Here is a 24874-nt window from a genome sequence, read left to right as displayed (position 1 = left end):
TACAAGGCCGTAGACGCAATGAAGGAAATGAACAGGGAGTTGTGTCAGAGAGTAACAGTGCAGGGGTTGAGGGAGGAATAGAATTTATTTACAATGTTCAGAGGTAGCTTCTCCAAGAAGATAACATTTAGCTTGAGACCAGAAGAATGAGAAGAAGCCAGAAGAAATCTTCGTATGAACAGTGGATAAACTGACGAGAGCTGAATAAAGTTTGGAATGCACTGAAAAGAATTGTGCCCATGTTTATTTCTTAGTTTTGACAGCTATGCTGTAGTTATCTAAAATGTGAACATTAAGGGGAGCTGAGTGAAAAGTATGCAGGAACTCTCTATACACTATCTCTGAAGTGCTTTTCCAAATCTAAAAGTATTGCAATATAAAAAGTTTTAAAAATCTTCTATACGTTATCTTGGAACTTAAGTGAATTTAGGAAAAAGAGGAAAAGGGTGTATCTGGCTCAGATGCCCCTATTCTAAGAGCATAAGCACAGTAAAATAATGTGTTCCTCCCATGAGAGGAATGGGGTGAAGAAGGAGAGAGCGAAGGGGAGCCCATCTCATTATCCCATTAAGTGTCCATAGGTTGTTCTCCATTTGTAACTACAGGGCTTACAGGGCAAAGACTGGAATCCCAAAATAACCTTCAAGCCCAGGTGAAATGGAGACATTTACACCAAACATCAGTTTTTTAACCTACATGTTCGTATTCTGCATCACTGATATTGTCAAAGAAGTATGTTTACTTTATAGTTGGTTTTCACCAAATCTGACACAACCCAATGAAACTGTAAAAATCCCACACCAATATCCCTGCAGGAAGCTCTGACCATGTGTCCTCCCTGTCCCCGTGCTGAGCGCCTGGCTGGAATTACCCACAAGAGCTCTCCTCTCCCTCTGAATCCCTGGCTTGACAACAGAGCCCAGGAAAGTACACACCATAAGCTCACCTGAGTAACTTTGCATCAAAGACGGTTTCCACATCATAGAGGACAGATGGGATGTATTTCAAAGCTGCCACCTAGGTAGAAAGTGAAATAAACATGAGCAGTGCCCACGGCCAACAACTCTGCCTGGTGGTGAGAATACTTTGCAACATAACACAGATCAAGGGAAAATGATCCTGAATCCTGGGCACTGCTACAGTGATTCAGACTCTGCATGTAGATTGAAACACCAGGTGTACTTCTTTCAAAAGTTTCTTCTGTCTTCAAGGGAGCAGAAATGTAGAGTAGAGCAATCAAAAACTTTGAGGTTATACACACTTACAGTCAAATCCTGGGTCTACTCCTTAGTGGCCAGGTGACTTTGGACAAAACACTTACCCTCTCTGATGTCTCAATTTCCTTATCCATAAGATAGAGGAAATAATGTCTATTTTGCAGGATTATACAGATTCAAAATAATATAAATGTGGCATCCAGCAGAAAGCCAGACATATTTGCGTGCTCAATAAAGGGTAACTTCTATCTTTATTGGAAGATGGTAAGCTTGAATTGTTTTGTTGGTGGCAAGGATGACATGGACTGAGTTATTTCTATTTTCTCTCCCTGGCCAATTTGTGAACAATCGTCAGCGTGTTTTGGTCCACTAGCTGGATTAGGAAAACTGGGCATTGTGGTGGATTGTTTCTGTCCTCTGTGCAAGATAACTGATACATTCATAGGCGGGAAAAAGACCCAGGCCCTTGCAAACCAGCACCATTTGCTAAACAGCAGAGTAGACTGTAATTTCCACAGGAGGAGTTGTAAGTCACATAGTTGGAAAATAATGTTTAAAAATCTGGTAGATGTATTCATTTTATATTTTCTTCTTATTTTTCTGTATATTCTAAGTGTTTCATAGTCAACAAGTATCATCCTTTTACAAACAGACCAAAATTAAAATAGAGAAAATTCTTTTTTTAAAGAAAATCTTATCCTAGCCATATACAGTTGCACTTCTTAGTTAACATAAATAACAATTATGACTATCCTCTGAGAGTGTTCAGTGGAGCAGACACCATGCTGTTAGATTATTTTGTTAAACCTTATTTCAGCCTACAAGGGATACACTATTTTCATAGATCAGGAACCACTAGGGCATCAAGATTCAATAGCTAACTAGGTCACAAAGTTAGCAAGTGGCAGAGCCAGGATTCACAATCAGGCAGGCCACTTACAGAGCCACTCCTTGCAACCCTCAAATAGCACTGTTTTTCTCCGTGCCCCCACGCTTTTTTTTCTTGTTATGATTTTTACAAGTCAGTATTATATGTTTGATATTAAAAAATTCACACAAGTATTAGGGTGAAAATTGTCCCTGAAGTCCCACATCTCCATCTCAGCCCCAATCCCTACTCCTCAGAAGGGATCACTGTCAATATTGTGGTGAGTCCCAACTGTTTTCTGTGCATGAACAAGTATGTGTTTGTGTGTGTGTGCATGCATGTGCACGTGCACATGTATGTGTGTGATTATACAGTTCAGTAACTTGCTTTTTGCAGTTAACCATGTTATCACCAGTATTTTTGCACACCACTTCATAGAGTGCACTCTTCATTTCTAATCACTGCACAACAATGCTCACATGGGTACACCAAGTCCTCCTTACTGACGGACTCCATGCTATCTTTAGTTTTTCTTTATTATAAAATAAGTGATAAGAAAATATTAAAATATGCATCTGTGTATCTGTGAGAACCCCTGTGTGATGGATGGGCTGCTTGAAGAGAAATTAGTGTGTAAAATGTATGTACACATATGCAAATGTACATACAAATGTATACACATATACGTTTTAGGAGATAATGTCATATTAACTTAGAAGCAGTAATCAATTTCCTTCTACTCCTTTCCCTATAACCTTGCTAACACTAGTATACAAATCTGTCTCATTTTGTCAATCTGATACATAATTTGCAGCTGCAATCTGCGAATTTTTGGATCTAGTCCAGGTGGGCACCTTTTCTATACTTATTGAAAAACTGTATTTACTATATATAGCTTGTTTATATTCTTTCCCCATTTTTCTTTTGGGTGATTTCTTATTGGTGTGGAATTCTTTATATATCATTAATATTAAGCCCTTTGCACAGCTACATGTAAAAGAACGAAATTAGAACACTCCCTAACACCATACACAAAAATAAACTCAAAATGGATTAAAGTCCTAAATGTAAGACCAGACACTATAAAACTCTTAGAGGAACACACAGGCAGAACACTCTATGACATAAATCACAGCAAGATCCTTTTTGACCCACCTCCTAGAGAAATGGAATTAAAAATAAACAAATGGGACCTAATGAAACTTAAAAGCTTTTGCACAGCAAAGGAAAACATAAACAAGACGAAAAGACAACCCTCAGAATGGGAGAAAGTATTTGCAAATGAAGAAATTGACAAAGGATTAATCTCCAAAATTTACAAGCAGCTCATGCAGCTCAATATCAAAAAAACAAACAACCCAATCCAAAAATGGGCAGAAGACCTAAATAGACATTTCTCCAAAGAAGATATACAGATTGCCAGCAAACACATGAAAGGATGCTCAACATCACTAATCATTAGAGAAATGTAAATCAAAACTACAATGAGGTATCACCTCACACTTGTCAGAATGGCCATCATCAAAAAATCTCCCCCCCCAAAAAAAATGGTTCTGAAGAACCTAGGGGCAGGAAAGGAATAAAGATGCAGACGTAGAGAATGGACTTGAGAACACGGGGAGGGGGAAGGGTAATCTGGGACGAAGTGAGAGAGTGGCATGGACATACATACACTACCAAATGTAAAACAGATAGCTAGTGGGAAGCAGCCGCATAGCACAGGGAGATCAGCTAGGTGCTGCTCTGTGACCACATAGAGGGGTGGGATAGGCAGGGTGGGAGGGAGACACAAGAGGGTGGAGATATGGGGATATATGTATATGTATATAGCTGATTCACTTTGTTATAAAGCAGAAACTAACACACCATTGTAAAGCAATTAAACTCCAATAAAGATGTTTAAAAAAAAATTAACCCCTTTGCAGTAACACATTTTGCAAGAATTTTCTCTTGCTTGTCCTATAGTTTGATTGTTGCTTGTCTTTTAGCTTCGTTTATCGTATCTTTCATTGCACAGTAGGATTTTAATTTGTATGTTGTCAGATGTGTCAGATCTTTTCTTTACATTATTGGATTTTGTGTCCAGAGATTTATTCTTTATTTTTTCAAATCAAGATGGCAAGAGATAACAAGATTCCAAAGTGAATGTTTCTAAAACTAGGGTCTATTGGGACACCCTTTTCCCATAGGATGACGTTAGGTATTCTGTGGCGGGAAGGTGCGGGGGTAAGGAATTGCAATCAAATAATTAGAGGAAAGTTTGATTTAAGCAAAGATAAACCAGTAAGGTGTTTCTGGAGGGGGTTTTTTGGCAGAACTTTTCAGAATTTTAATATGCTAAGATGCATTACGACATTCTTCCAGGCAATTATAGTATACAGTACATTTCAGCCTAGCTGGTCAGGCCATCTGTATCAGGAAACATCAAGATGTGGCAAAAGCAGATGCCTGCAGGGCTGGGAAAGCAGCAGAAAGAGTGAAATGAGAAGAGCACAGGCCAGTGGAGGCACAGGAGGTATGTGGAACCCACACTCTGTCTAAAGAATGAGTCATTCTTGTTCACTTGTTTTAACACTGTGCTAGCCAAATCAAACACACCTGCAGGCTGCACTTCTCCCGTGGGCTGCCAGCGTATAAGCCCTACATCCTAAAGAGACATCTGAGGCACACGCCCTGATAAAAGCCCATCTAAGCATTCTAGCAAACTGCTCCTTCCTTCACTCTTAGGCTGAGAAACATAGAGCTCTGGGCCCACAGGCACCTGGGGCGGGGTGTGGGGGGGATCCCTGTGCTCCACCCAGCACTTGCATGCTCCGAGGCCCATTTCTTCACCCACTGAGCCTCAGCATCTTCATGTGGGGCAGAGAGGAATGATGCAAAATAAAGTATATCTTGCAGCTATTGTAATGCCCAGCACGCAGCAGGCCCCCAAAAGTGCGTGTGCTGGATCTCTCCTTATCTCATCTCTCTGACACCAGCCCTCATTACCTGGCACCTGGACAAAGTGTAACATGGACTCACCATAATTAAGACCAAAGTGAGGGAACAAAAACAGAAATGAAATTCTCGGCGAGTTGGGGAAAGCCAGGACTTCAGTGTCTGCAGCAAGTTGCTGGCTTTCAAGGGCTGCATGTGATTCCAGGGCTTCAGAGTGATACTGTAGAGCACTAATCACCAGGTGTCTACATGGACACTCACACTTAAATGCTTCAGCTAGTAGTAAGGAGGAGCTGGGCAAAGCCGGGACAAGGGCTGCTTCAGAAGGAGCCAATCTTCCCAGCCTCCCAGCCCTGGGCTGGCAATAAAGTAAAACAAACTGAGGGGTTGTCATGCTGAGACTCAAAGGGTGTTATCACCTCGACAGGTGTATTAAACTTCCATTTGGTCCCGGGGGCCTCACAGAGAAATGGCAGGTCTGTGGTTTTCTTTTCCAAAGGGGACAGGAAGTTTGCCAAGTCTGTTGTCACAGCCAGCACTGGCCTCAGGAGGCCTGTCCACAGTCCTCACCTTCACACAGCCCTGACACACCTGAGTGGGGTAATAGCAGGTGGGTTCAAGCAGGCACTACCACCAAGCACTCCCAGGAGGCAGAAGAGCTCAGCCATAAGACCCGCTAGAGACCTCCATTCATTGCAAGTTTCTAAGGTCTGGGACTAGAAACAGCTTGGCTTTCTAGACCTGTTGGCCTCCTGCGAACTGCGCTGCTCTACTGTTGTTATTATCTTTACTCTCATTAATATTACTATTGCACATAAAATTATATTCCTGTGTTATTACTTTCATCCCATAGTGTATATCCCTATATTACATATAATATTTAATAAAAACAAACCGATGTTTTCATGTAGGTGTGTATGTGCATATATATACACATATACCTGTGTATATATTAGGATTAAAATATATTAATCAAAATAGCAAACCATTATCGGAAACTTTATACATGCATGATCTCATTTTATTTTTACAACTGCTCTATGAATAGACACTGTCATCCCACTTTACCAGTGAGGAAAATGATAGCACGGAGAGGTAAAAATAACTTGCCAGAAGCCACATAGCTAATAAGCCACATACACAGCAAAGATATGTACCTGATTCTGTCCAACTGGCTTCGGACCAGTACGCTCTACTACTGCCTACCCTGCTTTAGGAAAAGTTTCCATCTTGGTAAGTGCGGAGGTTTTAATACGGGAGACAAGGCTGAAGTGGGGGAGGAGGCAGATAAAGAAACATCTCCTGTTTAGGAGAATGGCTTTTGAAAGAAGGTACAGTTTTTCTGATATGCCTTAAGTTAAGAATCCTCTTCACCACATATATGAAGGTTGCAAGAATGGTCACCAGGACAACATTTTCCATCTCAGTAATTAGTTTATAATGGGGCACCGAGTGAATTTCCTAGATGAATCATCAATTCCAAGCCCCTCTGCCAGAAGCCAGGTACAGGCCACAAGAAGAGAGCCAGCCCCAAATCAAGGAATCGTGATTTTACTGTGGCCCTAAGAGAAGTCGCAGGAAAACACTTGAAATGATTGCTATCCAGATGGACTTCACCAGAGCTGATAATCCTGGGCTGCTAGCACACAACAGATGTTTAAAAATAGCAACAAAAACTAAAACCACACAGTTGCACTCCCTCAAGCTCAACAGGGATTTGTCTTCTACGTGTTTCCAGGGTTCCTTATCTCCCCCCGCCCTCTCTTTTTCATTCTAACCAAGACTGCACAGTGTTGGTGCCAGCAGACACAGACTTCTGGGCAAAAGAACACATCCTGCAATGGTGCAAGGTTATACGAGAACACTAGACATCTTCCTCATTCAAGAGCTCTGACAATATTCCCATTCCATCAATTTTCAACCCTTTTATTTTAGCCAAGTAATGGACAGTCAAGGTCCATGGAAACTGGACAAACAGTGTTACAGGGATTCACCACAGGTGACCAGAAGCAGCAGCTTCCTTATAGATGCTAAGCTGTCCCTGAGGAAAATACATCCACTCTCCCCAGACGTTCACCCTTGCCACTGGTCTTTCAGTGAAAGCGTAGGGAAGAGGGACCAATAGGTTCTGGGATATGAATGTCTCTGTGCTTTCTGTAACCCAACAGTGTGCTGGCCCCTGAGTCTTGGCATGAGGCAGGAGAATGCAGTGTTTAAAATGGCTGGCTGAAGAGGCCAAGTTCAACTCTAGGTGGGTCCCTTTTACGTGAGTGTCCTTGGGGAAGTTAACTCTCTATGCTCCAGTTTCCTCATCAGGAGAATGAAGGGAATAAAGTCACCTACCTTATAGGGTTGATGTGACGATTAAATGAAAAATAAGAGCTATCAATGGGACTGCAGCACCTCATTGGAACAGAATTTCATCCTACCCTCCATAAATCCAACATTCCCAAGTACTGCCCTTAAGTATGGGGTAGGTGGTTACGAAGGGGACAGTAAAGAATCATTTAACAACTGGAGATGAAACCCCGGCTCTGGCTGTTAGATATGAGTCTCCCCTCTCCTACCTCTGGGGGCAGCCTGTAGGCCACTTCTCCAGAAGGAACCACCTTCTTCCCTTACTTCGGACATGTGGGTGTTTTACAAAACTTAACAATGGAAAGAGAGGAAAGGAAGAGGCCTCCTTAACTAGCCTGGCTTCATCACTGCAGACCAGACACCTGCCCATCTGTACTGTTGTTTACGTTGCTCATTGCTTAGCCACCTAGCATTTTGCCTGAAGACTCAGCTCTTTAATGAAACCATACTTTCAAACTCTGGGCTTACACAGCCTGGATTCAAGTCCCAGACCTGCCACTTCTCAGCTGTGGTTAAGTTACTCAATCTCTCTAAGCCTCCACTTCCTCAACTGTAAAGTAGAGATAAGAAGAGTATTTGCCTAATAAGGTGGTGGTTATAAAAATCAAATAAGCTAACAGTATATGTAAAGGTTTTAGCTCAGCATGTGACACATAATAAATGCTAAAACATAAAATAGTGCAAACTAGTATTCATTCTTTCATTCACTCAGCCAAAAGATATTCAAGTACCCACTATGTGACAGCCACTGTTTCAGATACTGGAGACCTAAAAGGCAGAGCCCCCTGCACTCCTGGACACTCTAGTGGCTATATTAGCAATCATGTGTGGCGATCATAGTGGCCAAGGGAGCATATCATACAATTATGAGTTGCTTATTTATTTCCACTCATACCATCAACTTGGAGAATTATAAAGAATCATGACCTAAAGGAGAATGGGTCTAATGGGTCTGCACAACGTCACCAAATGGCCATTACTCACACTTGAGCTACATCCAATTCACAACTGTCTGGTGTTGACTGTCTCATTCTGCCATCAGTTTTATCAACAATATTCACAGGGCTGGCACACATGGGGACTTCTGAGCATACAGCCCATTCTTGAAAACACGTGGAAACCCCTGGCCATACCCATTCGTTGTGGCTTAGAGAAGAATATTAACTTTGGAGTTAGAAGAGCTGGGTGGATTGAAATCATAGCTCCACCACTATGAATAGGTATAATTTAGGATGAATTATTTAACCTTATGAGCCTTCTGTGGACACTGAAGACAGCGATTCCTTGCAGACCTTTGGTAGGACTAAAAACACTGCATGTGAAAGGTCAGCTTCATGCCTGACACACGGTAAGTACTCAATCAGTGGAACGTGTTTTTAATGCTCCCTCTACCCTCTTTGGATGGCTAGCTTTAAATTCTCCATAGCTTTGGGTGAGCTACTGCCATGCCAGCTCTGAACAATAAGGAAAACCACAGAAAGCAATTCACAAAAGCCAGATGAAACTCAGACATTGAGAAATAACTTGCTTGGGCCCCAAAACTCACAATAGGCAAAGCTAAATTGAACCAGATAGGCTTTACTCTGAACTGAGGCAGGCATGAATTAGGGTTTCCACCTAAGCCACTACCCAGCTGGAAGTAGAAAGTCTGGACTAGAATGTCAATCATTGGCATTCTTACTCCGTGCTCTCACCCAAAACTTATGGCAGACATTACTAATAGATCACAGCACTCTTTCCTACTGTACCCCCATGCAGGCTCAGAATCAAGACTACAGTCATGTTGTACTATTTCACTGGTGAAACTTTCCCTTCCTTTTTTATTTTTCATAGAGTCAGTTCTTGTGAGTTTATCCTCCTTGAAATTTATATCTGTTTCTTGATCTAACAGAATAACTGGATGACCTAACACTGTTCGACTTCATGTGACAGGGTTAGAAACAAAAATATTCCCTTCCAGATTCCACTACAGGAAAATGCCCTCAAGTCTTCTGTTTTACGATGAGGTAAAGGAGGGAGAGATATAAATGACTAAAAATTATTTAAATGGAACTATGTAACAGGCTTTACACACCATGCTTTACATGCATTACTTTATTTAATCCTCTCAATAATCCTCTAAATTAGACTTCCCATTTTGTAAAAGGATAAACGAGGCCCAGGAAACTGAAGTGATTTGCCCAGTGTTACCTGCCCAAGGGGGCGTGCCCCATTTCCCACCCAGATCTCTCTGGCTCAAAATCCAAAGCTCTTTCTCCTGTAGCAAATGTCAAAGTCTGCAGAAGATCTCTTGTGTGGGGTTTGCTAACATCAAATGGCCCTGACTCCTTTCCCCTCATCGGCCCATTCCTGGCACCCTAAAACAGCATTCAGTTTTTTTCAAATGGTATTGCTCTCTGTATTTGAATATGACTTTACATTCTTCTTTGACAACTTTTCAACAACCATAGGAATAGATGGAAAGCATCACTGATTTTATATAACTCCTAGAAGCTAAATTTGACCCTTAAAGTAAATTTAAAAAGAGACAAAGTCCCTTTCCATGACTTCAGGGTAGAAATCCATAAGGAGAAATCAGCATAACCTGGAAAACAAGACATTTCTAACACAGTTACCCAGACAATAAGAACCTGGGTTCTTACTGACTCATGCCAAAGCCATAATAATCCTATTGGCTCTCTGCATTTGCATAGCATTTTATAATTGGCTCTTTTGCAGACAATGTTCATCTGATCCAAACAGTGAAGTTCTAGAGATGAGGAAACAGAGACACTGAGAAGTTAAATCCAGGGTAAAATCATATTGCTGATCAAGAAGAACATTCTGTTGACCCAGGTCTCCTCAGGACCAGAAATTCTCCTGGCTCATCTTTTTGCTTCCTTGCTTCCTTCTTTTTTTCCTCCTTTCTTTCCCTACCTTCTTGTTCCCTCTGCCCTTTATTCCTTCCCCCCAAATACCTGTAGTTCATCACAGGGAAAGAGGTGCTGAAATTGGAAAGGGTGGCTCTAGGATGGCTTATCCCCTTGTCTTTCTCAAGGTCATGCGGTCTCTCTCCTGGCACCTCTGCTTCTCTGGGGCATCTACTCCGATTTCCTCCCCACCAACCGGCTTCCTCTGTTTGTCCATCGTTTCTGCTCCCTCACACTTCAGCTTCCTTGGAGCCTATTTCAGACCTGATGCAATGCCACAGCCCCTCATTGCAACCGGGCATCCTCAGCTGTCACCGGATATCCTAACACTCACTGTGTGGTCTCTCACTGGAAATCAGCTGCTTCCAGTGTGATATCAGTGTGAAGAGGTGTGGAAACCACTCTGCCTCGGGGGTGATAGGCTCTGGCTCTTGTCATATTTCTTCATGCTGCCCCCTGCTCCCGTTACTCCCTTTGCTTTGAAATGATGAGGGTTTGAGGAATAGAGGGAAGACTTAAAAAAAAAAAAAAAAAACTAGCAAGAGGGAAGAGAAGGTGAAAACTGTAAGACTGCAGCCCCAACTCATTTCAGAGAAAACCACCATATCCCCACTAGGTGCTAAATGTGGAGTATAAAGAACAGTGTGATGTAGCGGCTCAGAGCATGGTTTTAGAGCCAGGCAGAAAGAGATCTGGATCCCAGCTACACCCCTTAGTGCATAGGAGCCTTTCAATTTCCTTATCTATAAAACAGAGATCTGAACACCTATTCCGAGGGTTATTCATTCAACAGATATTTATCAAGCATCAACTATGTATTAGGACTGTTCTAGGTGCTGAGGATACAACGATGAACGAGACAAAGCTCCCCTCTAAGGAAGCCGTTAGCAAAGGGATTCCCAAACTTTGCTTCATACTAAAATCAAGTTGGGAGATTTTTAGACTCCCTTTTCCCTAGTCACACTCCATACTAATTAAATTAGAATGTTTGCTGGTGGTAGTCAGTCATCAGAATTTATTCAAGATCCTCAAGGGACTTTAATATGCAAAGTTTGGAATCCATCATGTTAGCAGCCAACACTCCCCAGAGAGACTTCTGCCTTTGCCTCCTCACCTGCATTCTGGCTGGACTAGTACCTCATTCATTCTAACCAGAGGCTGGGCAGCCCCAGGCATAGCTAGCTAGTGAGTATTTAAATTAGCAATTAAAAAGAAAACTCTGATCAAAAGAAGAGGAGGTACTCTGCATTAACCCACTGGTTTAAATCAATGTGTCTGGGTTTTCTTCTTCCTAACTCATGAGGCAGCTCTTCCCGAATACTTGTGAATAAATGCTGTGAAAGTCAGGAAGTCTCCCTGAAACAGCCTCTTCACTCAGCCTCTTGGCTGCTAAACTCATTCTCAAACATAGGGTTAGACCTCAAGGTTTCTCAAAGATTTACAGAGTTTGTAGGTCATGGACCACTAAATTACAGGACCCATTTTCTCCAAAGTATCTCTTGTTTATTGAGGACATTCTCACCCCAAAATGGGCGCTCAGTTTATGGTGTGGAGAATAAAAAGTGGACGATTTAAGAGACTGACAACTTAACTTCTCTCACCACTAGAAGTGGATCGGGTTTGACCTCCTTCCTTCCAGGGAGCAAAAGCTTCAGAGTTATTTAAGAAGAGGCACCACTACCTTCATGGGAAACGAACAATAAATATGCCATCTCCTGCTCCGAGGAGCCCTTGGTGTTCACGATCCTTACACCACAGGGCCAGCCCAGGCCTTCAGTTAACACATGGCTGCTATTCAAGCAAAAGTAGACGTTATCTCACTACGCTGTTATCTATCAGATGACCAAGGGAAAAGACAGAATTGTTTTCTTTTGTAGTGTAAACCAACCTGCAAAAGGATGGTTGTTTTATATTGACTTTTCATCAAGTTGTTGATGGATTCAAAGAGGCGTCTCATGGATTCTTCAAACTCCATCTGTTCCTTGCCTTCGTAAAGCCTGAAAGAAGACACATCTGAGTCATTTCTCAAGCCAACAGGCAACACCTTTGAAAGTGTGTGCCAGCCACAAACTTCATTTGACATTGAGAAGAGACAGGGGTGGAGATAGGGACTTAGGGGAGGGGGCTTGATTCAGCAGTCGCTGCTTGCATATGCCACTCAGGGGAAACCCAGGTCCCCAGAACAGGTACCATCCAACTGACTCGGCATAATAAACCGCCCCCTCCTGCCTCTTTTTTTCTTTTTCCCCTTGCGGTACGCGGGCCTCTCCTGGCCGCAGCCTCTCCCGTTGTGGAGCACAGGCTGTGGACGCGCAGGCTCAGCGGCCATGGCTCACGGGCCTAGCTGCTCCGCGGCATGTGGGATCCTCCCGGACTGGGGCACAAACCCGTGTCCCCTGCATCGGCAGGCAGACTCCCAACCACTGCGCCACCAGGGAAGCCCCCTCCTGCCTTTTTTTAAACCCTGAAGGACCTCAAAGGAATGAAACTCATCCAAGCTGAGGGGACCTTAATAATTTCATCCTTCTGCAAGAATCAGAGGGAGACTGTGGTCATCAGACTTTCAAAGTATCTTGAAAGTATCAAGGAGAAATATTTTCAAATACACTTCCCCTTAGCCACTGCCCGCTTGTCAGATGAATACAGTTGTGTCTGTTCCACATCAGGGGCCATCATTTTCCCTGTCCTCTTATTTCAGGAGTGTACTTGATACCTAATTTAAAATTTTTTGCCTCTGATTATAAAGGCCCTACATTGATATTGTAAAAAGAAAAAAAATGCATTACTTATGAAGTGAGACTCCTCATTAATCCTACCATAAAATTAGCAACCGTTAAGGATATCCTTGCAGAGATTTTCAAGGCCTGTCTAATATATATACATGTGACTTTTTATAGAAACCATCCCCTTGCATAAAATCAGTCTCCAGGCCCCTGAGTCTCAGTGCCCTCGTGGCCCAGCCTTGGAGTGTCGTTCACCCCAAGGCCTCTCCAAACAAGCTTTTATTGCCAACGGGTGAAAATTCTGCAGCCTAATCTTTGGCATTCTGGGTGAAACACAGAGAAGGGTGCTTCTGTCTCCCATTCAGATAGAGGGTCTCCTGTCACAGCCCTACACAGCCAGACACCACTGAGCTGCCAGCTGCCGTGAAGGTGCTTTCCCCAGATAAAACGCCGACACACTTAAGGGGTTTATTTGCTCCATCAATCACCGGTCGAGCGGTCCATCACGGCCACCTCAGCGCTGTCTCCACTCAATCCCCCACCCATGCTCTCGCCTCTCTTTTCTTCCTGCTTCTCTCCTACCTCTTTTCTCTGTCTTTAAGTGTGCGTCTCTCTGTTCTTCTCCTGAGTATCACTCACTTTGTCTCTCTGTCAGTCTCTAGGTGTCCCTCTGCCATTCTCTCTCTCTTTGACTTCATCTCTCTTTCTTCTGTCTCAGTCACTCTCTGTGTCTCCTTCTCTTCTTTTTTCCTAGGTGGCCCCTTCCTAAAGCCTCCTGAAGTAAGAAGCTTAAGGGGAAGTCAATGCCAGATGTTTCAATCCACTACAGGGATCCGGAAACTGCTGCTGACTTTCTGGGTATCTACTTCAAGGTCATAGAGACAAGGCTGTGAGAGGAGCCAGGAGTCCTAAGGCTTCTCTCCTTCTCTGTCCCCACCTGTCCCATTCCTCCTTCTCTTCTTCCCTTCTCCCCTCTCCTACACCACTCAGTCCTGAACACAGAGATGTTCTGCCATAGACGATGTGTTTTAGAGTCAGCCTGGGTTCCAATCTCCACTCTGCCCAGTACTAACTGAAGACCTTATAAATAACAGCAAACATCACAGAGGATCACTCTGCCCCAGGCACGGTCTGTATTATTAACTCACATACCCTCATCACCACACCATGGTAAGGGGCCCCATCCTTATCACCATTTTGTAGACTGGTGACTTAAGCCCAAGGACTCCGCGCCAGTAAGTGTTGGAGCCAGAATTCAAACCTGGCCATCGGCTCCTAAGCCTCCCTCTCAATCATTTCGCAGACCACTGTGCTCAATGCTTTACTACCTCTCTTAATTCCTGTAAGCCTCAGTTTCTCACCTGCAAATGCAGGCTGTCACAGCACTGTGTCCAGGAATTATGAGGAGCCCAGCTCACATGTGACGTGCTTGGCACACACTGGGCCCTGGTAAATGCTAGCCATTGTCTTGTTGTTGTTAATTGTTGGACTATTACACCGATAAAGACATAAAAAACTCTCAACAGGTTGAGACTTGCCCAAATCCCATCAAAGTGGAAAAGATGAGACCAGGTCTGGCAGGGAGGAAGGGAGGGTCTGAATTCAAAGTGGTGATGCTTTCCCTGTGAGATGGTGCTGTGAGCTTTTCTCTGTGCCCAAAGCTAAGCTAATGGACGGTCCATCCCCCAAGGCTTTTGCCTTGAAATCCCTTGCTCTTTCCTCTAGCCACAGCCGCCTGAAAACATCTAATAAGCGACATCGTAATTCCTGTTCCTGGTCTATGGTGTCTCCCTCCCACATTTAACAGCCAGACGTGGCTGCCCATGGTGAGCTCATCATTATTTACCATGCATGGACTTTCTCTGTAAGGCGTACTTATTTGTATATTTGTGGCCGTATGTGTGTGTGGCTTGCGGGGTGGGCGGAGGGGACCCCACCAGGTCCTCTTCTTGGGAACCACTGGTACTGCCAACAAAAATGGTCTCCAGCAGCTTTCTCCTGCTGGTGACCCTAGCGCCCCCCACCCCCAGCCCACCTCCAATAACTGAATAGTCCCATGGCAGCTCCCTCCCTGGAATTCATCATTCTTAACAGAGAAACACAGAAATGGGCTTTGTTGGGAGTCATCTTAAGGCAGTGCTCCAGGAGGAAAGTTCATGAACTCCTGCTGAAGAGATCTTTGAGGCTACCCTGGTTCCTTACATCCCTGAGTCTGGTTATTTAACTCTTCTTGGATTTTATAAGCTGCACAAATATCCCTCCAATAAACTCCCTTTTTTTTTTTTTGCGTAGACTAGCCCTGGTTGGATTCGTTGAAAACTCCTGTCCAGTCAGAGCTCTGCAGGGTGAGACGGGCTTGTTCCTGCAGCTCCCTGGGGTTCTAAAGCAAGAGCTGCTGGGAACGCCAGTGAGCACTGGGTCCATGCTTCCTATTGTACAGATGAAAAGACTGAGGGCCTGAGTGCGGAGGTGACTCAGCTTCATTACCATCTTTTAAAGGTTATTTGACTGAGGTAGGAAGGAAAAGAGACTTTTAGGCGGTAAAATCAAGTCGAGGCTTTCCACTCAAATTTAAACTTAGGAAACTGAATTTAATTTCTACCAGCAAGACATGTGATTCGCTCTAGGTCACAGACTGCACCAGTGGCATAGCTAGACCCAGAACTCAGCATTCTTCTCCTTCTATGCTCTGAGAACCTAACAGCACAGCACAGGTGACACAGATCTTATGAAGCCAAGACTGGGGTGCCTGCCTCCCTGGGAATCCAAGCTGCTCCCTGCTATTCATGTCACAAGTTAAGTACCTTAACACCACACTCTAGTTAAGGGAAGGAAATACATTCTATACCTGCTGAAGTTTTATAGAGGGTAAAAACAATTCTGTTGGGGAAATGGCTTGCGTTTTACAGTTGACTACATCATTAAGCAAAATCGTTGCAGTCTTATCAATTGTGTGTGTGTGTGTGTGAATTTTTAAGCCTGGGCTTTTATTTGCTGGGAATGGGAAGAACAGTTGAAGAAAATGACTACAGTTGGGAAGAAGAAAGGAAGCAAAAAACTATTTAGTGTAAAGAGCTTTGCTGTCTAGCTAGACTCCTCCACAGACTGGCTGTTTGGCCTCAGACAAATTACATCTCCGAATCTTACCTTCCTTGTCGATAAAACAGAGATATAATGCTCATTCGAAGGGTTATTTTAAGGTGAAAAAAATGAGATCGTGCATCTCAAGTGCTTAGTACTATAGCTGGCACTTAACAAGTGTTAAGTAAATATCAGTAATTCTTGTTGTTGATTCCTAAGCACAGAAGTGATCATACTGGCAAACTCTCTGATCTGAGTGTACGTAAATAAAAGGAATATTTCTTAGAAGGAGTGACTAAGGAAAAAAAATACATAAAGCCTTTAGATTATGTGGAAGAAATAAACTGATGGCGGTGGGGGTGGGTGAGGGGGGCATTCAGCACCATGGGACCTCCCCTGAGAAGCATAAGGAGGAAAGAAAAATAATGTCTTTTGTCTATCTGCAAGGCTTTAAATGTGGCCTTGAAGTCAAGGGCACAGCAGATGTGGTTTCAAGGTCCCTCTTTAACACTTGCTCTCTGTATATAGCTTCAGGAGGGAAACATTTTTTCTGGCTTCAGAGCACCTAGAAACCAGCTGATTCCGCCAGGGGACGAATTATTGAAGGGCCCAAAGGCCCTGACCACAAGAAAAACTGGAACACCCTGCGAGGCGCTGTTCTGGGGCGTGCCAGCCCAACCACGGCGGGCACTCAGCTCCCGGGGCTGGGATAAATACAGCAGTGCTCGGCTGGCATGTGATTCATTAAGGAGACGCTGTGCACAGCTGAGCACTCACTAAATGCAAATGGGGCCCCACGTGGAGCGTACAATGCCTTGCACCACCTTCTCTGTGCAGGTACATAAAGCCTCAGCCATAAACGGAGACGCCCACCTCAGGCCAGCAGCGCAGGGAAGCAGAATCGAACCAAGGCAACCTCGGGCTGCAGAAAGCCAGAGGAAGATCCACCTGAGAATCCAGGGTGGAGTGTTTCCTGAGTACCGGCCTCTTTACATTTCTATACCTCATACCTCGGCGACTCCAGCTCCCCTGAGCCACATTCCCAGGCATCCTCCTGATTTCCTACCCACCTCTTGGAGGCAACACAGACATTTAAGTAAGACTGTGTCGCTTTCCAAACCCTGCCGTGACCCTTGTCAGCTGGGTGATCTTGGCTAAGTTTCTTCATCTCTAGAAGGCTCAGTTTTCTCACTAGTAAAATGGTACTAGCCCCACACAGTTGTCCTACATTAAAATAATGCGTGTAAAGCGATTAGCACAGTGCCTGGTGCAGAGTTAACACTCAATAACTATTAGCTATTGTTATATAGTAGCACTGGTTTCTTCTGGATCCGCTCCTTTCGGCTTTCTAAAGTCTTAGGAGAAAGAAGTCAGCCACTTCATAAACGCAACTGCCATTTATAGAGCACCCACTGTGTGCCAGGCACTGCAGTGGAGGGAACGGGAGCAGGACCCAGTCCCCAGCCCCAAGAAGTCAGGAGGTAAACCCACAGGTAAATCATATAATGCTGGGTAGCGAGAAAAGCTGAACAATAAAAGTTTAATATTATTGCTGAGTGATTCCTAAGGTTCAGGCACTGTGCTCAGTTCCTCGCACGGATTAGCTCATTTGATAGAGGCTCTTATTATCTACGTCTTACATATGAGAAAAGAAAAAAAATTAAAGAGGCGTGAACAAGGGGAATGGAAGCTGAGAGGAAGGAGCAGGGGCCCCGCTGACACTGACCTCAGTGAGCCACCTACCTGAAGGCCCCTCTCAGCCCTCAGCACCTCGCCCCCCTCCCATGCCACCACCACAGCCTGTCCCCCGCCTCCCTCCTTCCTCCCAGAAGTCCTGGAAAGGCCCCCAGGATTAGACCTGGGCCTGGCTTGCCTCTGTCTCCCTTACCTGGTCACATCTTTTGCCTCAATTTGCTCTTGGCAAGACACACACCTGACTCATTTCACAAGTGCCTGGGAGCAAGACCAGATTCACTGGAAGCTTTTAAAAATGAAAATTCTACTTTAAATGTCTCCATGATCTTACACGGAACTGAGCAAAATTACTTAAACAATGAGATCTCACCACACCACTTTGTTACCTTGCCATACAAGTCAAGATACTTTTGTGCGCCCAGTGATGCCAGGACATGAGGAATACTGTAGAAGGGAGGCCACTTACCCAGTGCATTTCCTTAGATGAATGATATGCACTGCACACAGCATTTAATGCAGACTGTCACAATGACTGAGGCTTCCCTGTTAGAATACTTCATTCTTTATCATCACCACTTACTTGCCTGTCTTCTCCACTGGAGGATAAGCTCCGTGCAGGCAGAGATCAAGGCTATTTTGTCAGAATATCCCCACGTCTAGCAAGAGGCATGGAACATCAGAAGTGAGTTTTAAGCAAACGCATCAACAAATGATAAATTATTAAATGAATGGACTTCAGCACCTTCAATGTGGATGCACAGAAATGTCTTAGGAATCCACAGAACTCACAGAAGTTCAGCTAATGCTAACGGTACCTAAACAACATCGTGAGGATGCTATTAATAGTCATCTTCAGCTCTGCCACCTTTAGTTTTTATCGTAACTTTTACCACTAAGACGACTAATACTGTTAACAGCTGCTACTTATTAAGCATTTACTACATGCACCAGGCACTATGCTAACCGCACAAGTTCACCCAGCTAGTACATGGCACAGTCAGGATTTGAGCCGAGGAGTTGTCTGGCTGCAAATTTCACTCCTTCAACCACTAAACAATACTGCCTCCTGGAACAGAGCAAAGTAAGAGCAGATCCCTGGGACCGGAACAAGTCAGGTGGATAGGAAAGCATCATTTGCCCCTGGGATGATATCCTGCAACTGTGTAGGGAAGTGAGATGGCTAGCTCCCACCTTTTTTTGTTCAGGCTCTAAATCCATGGTTACTTGGCTGGTATTCCTACCCCTGAGCCAATAATTTGCTCTATTACAGGAGGTGTAAATTAGTGACTTTACAAAGAGAACCATTAAGCCATTCATGGTTTCAGAAGAGTAATTACTCTGGAAAATTCACAGCAGTCTAAGACCAGAACCTACCTACCTCTCTATTACCTCTCTGTCTCTGTCTGTCTGTGTGTCTCTCTGTGTCTCTTTCTATCTCTTGTCTCTGTCTCTCTCTCTCCACATCCCTACCATTTGGGATAAAGAATAACTGTGGGCAAACCAGGAGCTGAGTCTGTCTGAAAATCATCCTTGCATTTATCGTTCCTGCTTATAGAAAGAAACCCTTCAGTGCACTCAGCAGGCACATTTAAATCAAAGCAATAGGGCTGGAAAGGGATTATGAAAGAGAGGGTCCCCTCTCTGGTTCCGCTCTTCCCCACGTGGTCATCATCACCATCGCCACCCCCTCTCCCACCACCAAGGTCTATCCTATGGACCTGAAATGAATCAGAAATTGCAGATTAAGACATGGAATTTTGGTGCAATGAGCCTGGAGTGAGCTGCCCAGCTCAACAGCGGCCAGAGAAAATTTCATTTGAAGGGTAACAAAGTTGAAATGTAAGGAGTTATTCTCAGAAGAGAAAGAGTAAAGTTGTACCCTATTAGAAAGGAACTATATAAGAAAGGGCTAGGATAACTACAAAGTTGCCAGTGTGAGCTGGCAAGCAGCTCTGGTGGCCAGAGAGTATTTCATGAAGACTTGATTGAATTGAATACTACCAGCAGTCCACAGGCAGGGCTCAGACCAGTTCCTGGTGCCAATCCTTTTGTCATTGACAAAATTATTTCTACTTGAGCTGCTACTTCTCCAGAATCTGACATTTGAGGTGGATTGCCCCTTAGGGCAAACTGCAAAGAAGTTTCACTAAACAGTCTTCTTCCTGTAAATCACCCCAGGGAAGAAAGATTTGTAGATGAGAGGGAAAAAAAGGCAAACTCAAAGTGTGGGGTATCCTGTTTTGAATAATGTCTAGAATGAATGCACAAAAATTAATGCAATCACTGAAGAAAAACTGCCTCAGGTAGAAGTGTAAACAGCTTAAATTAAAAAAAAAAATAGAAGTTAACAATATGGACAAAATGAAAGAAAAACAATCCATCTAAAACATTCACTTTACTTTTAAAATATGGCAACCCTGTACAATAAATTAATAGTAAGTAGGTAATGAAATGCAGGCAAAAGCTAAGTTATGAATAGAGTGTGATGTATGCCCTGTGCCATCCTTCATTCTACCGAGAGGAGCTGCAACCTTTATGTAATTTGGCAGGAAGAACTAAGTTGCCTAAGTCTGCACTTAGGTAAATTTCTCCATTAGCATGAAAAATGGTATTCAGGGTCTTTTCCCTCAATATAATTAGAAATTGAGTGTTCCCAAAACAATGTTCCTAAGGATAGAAACACACACACACACACACACACACTTCCACAGTTTCAAGACATATAGAGAAAAAGACAGATTACATCATCTACTTGAAAGAGAAGCTAATACTCAGCAAAGTCCTTCCAGCTCTTTCTCTTCAGGCCAAGTTGGTCTAAAAAGTTTAGGTACTAAAAAGAAACTATGTCTTGACTGCTTCTCTTACCATTTCTTCCTTTAGTTTTTTAATGACCTGGGAGGTGTCCTTGGTATCTTTTTTTAAAGTTTATTGAAGTGTAGTTGATTTACAATATCATGTTAGTTTCAGGTGTATGGCATAATGTCCAGTATTTTTGCAGATTATACTCCATTAAAGGTTATTACAAGACAATGGGTATAATTCTCTGTGCTATACAGTATATCCTTGCTTCTTATCTATTTTATATACAGTAGCTGTACCTGTTAATCTCATACCCCTAATTTGCCCCTCCCCCCCTTCCCTCTCCCCTTTGGTAACCACAAGTTCATTTTCTCTATCTGTAAGTCTGCTCCTGTTTTGCAAATACATTCATTCATATTATTTTTTAGATTCTACATGTAAGTGTTAACATACAGTATTTGTCTTTCTCTTACTTATTTTACTAAGCATAATGTTCTCTACATCATAACAGAAAAAAATTAAGTTGCAGAATAATTACACACATGTGCACACACATACACACTTTGTAAAATCTGTACATTAAATTGATCATTTCATTACCTCTTAGAAAAGGGATTGTGTCAACAGTCCCCTTATACACTTTTATATTATATTCTGATTTTATAACAAGTAAATACTGCCTTTAATTTTAAAAAGATCTTTCTACTCTTTTTGGGGGGTGGGGGTGGGGAGTGAATGTTTCTTGGCCTCCAGTTCCTTTCTACAACAATCCTTTCCCCCAGGGTCTTTCCTGAACTCTCTCATTCTCATCATAGGAACTAGAGCTGGAGCCAGGAGGTCTAGCTCAAGGCCATACAACTGGTGGCAGTTTTCCCTCTACAATCATTGAATCAAGATGCTGACTTCTCACCTACTTCCTGGTTCTTGGCATGGACTGCCTCTAGAGAAACACTTGCCTAAGAAATGTCAAGTTAGTATTACTCTAAACGGTGGTCATGCCAAAACCATCTAAACTGTGCCCTTTCAGTCTGTGGTTTTCCGAGAAGTATAAGTAACCCCGGGCTACATGATCTTGTTCCACTGAGAGCCTTGACATTTGGTGTGTAGAATTAAATAGAATTTTTAACAGTTTCTTTACTAATGGTGCTGGTTTGAAAAATGCATGTGCAGTAAAACTCTTTGTTTTGAAATCTGGGAACACCTGAGGAAGTGTCGAGTCCAAACACGGTGAGGTTTGCATTACTGGAATCGTCAGTTGAGTGGTAGGATGGCTGAGGGCCAGAGAAGTTGCCAGGAGAGGGCAGTGTGGCAGAAAGACCAGTGGTCTGTGTCCCTGGACTGAATTCTAGAACAGATGTCAGCACCATTGTGTACTGTCACCTTTAGGAGGTCACATCACTCTGGGCACCGGGTCACTCATCTCTAAGGAGACACATTATCATTGAGGGAAACCTCCAGGATTCCTAATTGGCTTCTATTGTCAAAGAGTCAGCATGGGGTATGACAATCATCCAAGGGCAACCCTGCTCACTCTGCAGAGCTCCCCAACATGACATGGCCTCATAGCTGCCCAAGCCAGAGCCTGGGGTAAGTAGGGGTGGATCTTGAAGAGCCTGAGGGTCATTCAGTCATCAAGCCCCATTAATTCCACCCCCCCAAACCATTTTTTTCCAGCTTTATTGAGATATAATTGACATATGATACTGTGTAAGTTTAAGGTGTACAACGTGATAATGTGATACAAGTATATGTGGCAGAAGCATTGCCACAATAAGGCTGGTTAACACATCCATCACCTCACAAAATTACAGTCGTGTGTGTGCATGTGTGTGTGTTGAGAACTTCTAAGATATACTCTGTTAGCAACTTTCCAGTACATGATACAGTACTGTTAACTACAGTCACCAAAGCCATTTACCATCCTTCATCCTCATCGGCACCATCTTCATCCAAGTCCCCGTCACCTCTCACCAGTAGAGGTTTCTGAACCATCTCCCTTCTTTCACTCTTACTTCCTTTCAATCCATTTTCTACACATTGGCCAGAGGGACCAATTTAAGAATACAAATGTTATCATACCATTCACTTGTTCATAATCCCTTTTTTTTTTTTTTTACTGTATAGCACAGGGAACTATATTCAATATCTTATAATTAACGGAAAAGAACTGAAAAAGAATACAGATATATATATGTATAACTGAATCACTTTGCTATACACCTGAAAACAACACAATATTGTAAATCAACTACACTTAAAAAAAAAAAAAAAGAGTCAGTATAGCTCCCAATTTCCCTCAGGATATTGTCTAAATGCCACGGCCTGACCGTCAAGATCTGTCTCTTCCTGTCCCTCCAGGCAATCTACTGCTACTCTCATCCCTCCATCACTGAATTCCAGTCACTTCTGCCTTTCCACAGCTCAACTGAGTCAAGTTCTCTACTGTCTCAGGGACCTCCCTCCAGCTTTCTTTTCACCAGTTACACCCTCCTCCTCTTTACCTGCCAACTCTTACTCATCACTCAGGTCACAGATGGCACTTCCTCCAGGACACCTCCCTGACTTCATGATGAGATATGATCTCCTTGTTACATGCTCTCAAGGCATCTCACACACACATCTCTCTTAATTTCATATGCACCCACACGACTACCTGCTTAATGACTCCCTTCCCACCTAGACTAAAAATCCCATGACTAGGCTTGAGTCTCTCTGATTCATTGTCGTATTTCCAGTGCTTAGCAGAGTGGTCCAGGGGCTACTCAATAAATATTTGTCGGGTAAACACTTGATTGCTAATGCAAACCAAAACCTTGACCACTAGACAAATACTTCAACGACACTTTTAGAAACTTTCATCATCAAGTCAAGGGCTTAAAAAGAAGGACCAAGTTTTAGGGCTCAGTGTACCTGGGACAGGTATACAATGTGTTGATGCTTAATGTAAGGAAGAATAAATGCTGAGTTACAGGCCTTTCAGCAGCTGTATGCTCAGAGGGAAATTAGATTTCCAGGCCTCGGTGACCTGTGAATTAGTTACAAGGCACACATTCCTCCTGCCCCATGGATACCCCTAAAATGGAAAATGGCACAGTTCCAGGTTCAGAGAAGCAGGACATGCAGTGTGTGTAGCAGACCAAAGCTCCCGGGCAGGGCCCTCAACAGGCTCTCTACTGGTTTCTGGGGTTTGGGAGAGGCCACCTTCTAACATGTATTACAATGGAGGAGGCACCAGATTATCACATTAAATCATATCAGAAGAGGAAATGTTGATCACAGAAGAGGGGTCCTGATCCAGAGGTGAGCTTTAAAACCCAGGGCTGCATTTCAGTCACCAGACCTTAATGACCCAGTTGTGCGTACCTGGTTTAAAACCAAACACAGAGAGCAAGCCATGAGGGACGAGGGAAGGGAAAACTAAAAAATAATGGACTCTCTAAAGTCTAGGAGAAGGACACTTTTACTTGGCTTGAGCAGTTGTGTTTAAGGTTTCCATTAGATAGTTACTTCAACTATAAAAATAGTTGATAATAAATATTTGTTGATCACCTACTATGCACCAATCATTGTGCTATCAAGGAATTTATAAGAAGAAACAAAAATCAACCCCCAAATATGTAAAATGGCAGCTATGATATGTATTTGGGTGTCAATTTTTATTTCTCTTTCCAAATTCCTTGAGAGCACAGTAATTGATGTATAATAGGTGCTCAACAAATATTTATTTGTGATACATACTTGAAAGACAAAATACATGGGCAATGAGAATTTAAAGAGGTTTGACCTAGCCAGAAAATACAGGGATAGGTTCTCTGAGGGAGTGATGCTTCAGGTGACCCAGGAAAGGAGAATAAGAAAGAACTAGGAGAAAAGGAGAAGAAAGGGCATTCCATCCACAGGTCAGCAAGCACACAGGCCCTGCAGCAGAAGGGAGCCGAGTGGGTCAGAGGGACTGAATGAAGGCCCCTGAATCCGGAGTGGAGAGACTGGGTAAGCCGGGTGAAAAGAGGCTGGCGGGCAGCCAGGACGGGACCCTCGCAGGTCACGTGAAGTTTTGCCTTCATCCTAAGAGCAATGAGAAGAAATTAGAGGATTTTAAGAAGGTGAGCACCTCAGTCTGACCTGAAATGTGGAAAGATCATTCTGGCTGCAGTGAAATTTAAAGACTTCTACTTCTGACATTGTGGTAGACACAGTGCCCTAGAAAACCTCTCAATAAAAATGACTCCCAGGGCTTCCCTGGTGGCACAGTGGTTAAGAATCCACCTGCCAATGCAGGGGACACAG

General features: G+C 43.3%; 1 protein-coding gene across 1 annotated transcript in view; it reads right to left on the bottom strand.

The window, feature by feature from the left end:
* Positions 1-24874, bottom strand: part of DOCK2 (dedicator of cytokinesis 2) — a gene marked incomplete at its 5' end in the record, with an annotated part of 407839 nt that overhangs the window by 292543 nt on the left and 90422 nt on the right. Inside the window, 2 exons of the mRNA XM_082650723.1 lie at positions 947-1017; positions 12178-12286. Coding sequence (XP_082506849.1) covers positions 947-1017; positions 12178-12286 — 180 coding nt within the window. The remainder of the gene's footprint in view (positions 1-946; positions 1018-12177; positions 12287-24874) is intronic.

The sequence above is a fragment of the Grampus griseus genome (assembly GCF_964374135.1).
Source record: "Grampus griseus genome assembly, chromosome: 3".
Lineage (NCBI taxonomy): Eukaryota > Metazoa > Chordata > Mammalia > Artiodactyla > Delphinidae > Grampus > Grampus griseus.
This window is presented reverse-complemented; position numbering and strand designations above follow the sequence as displayed.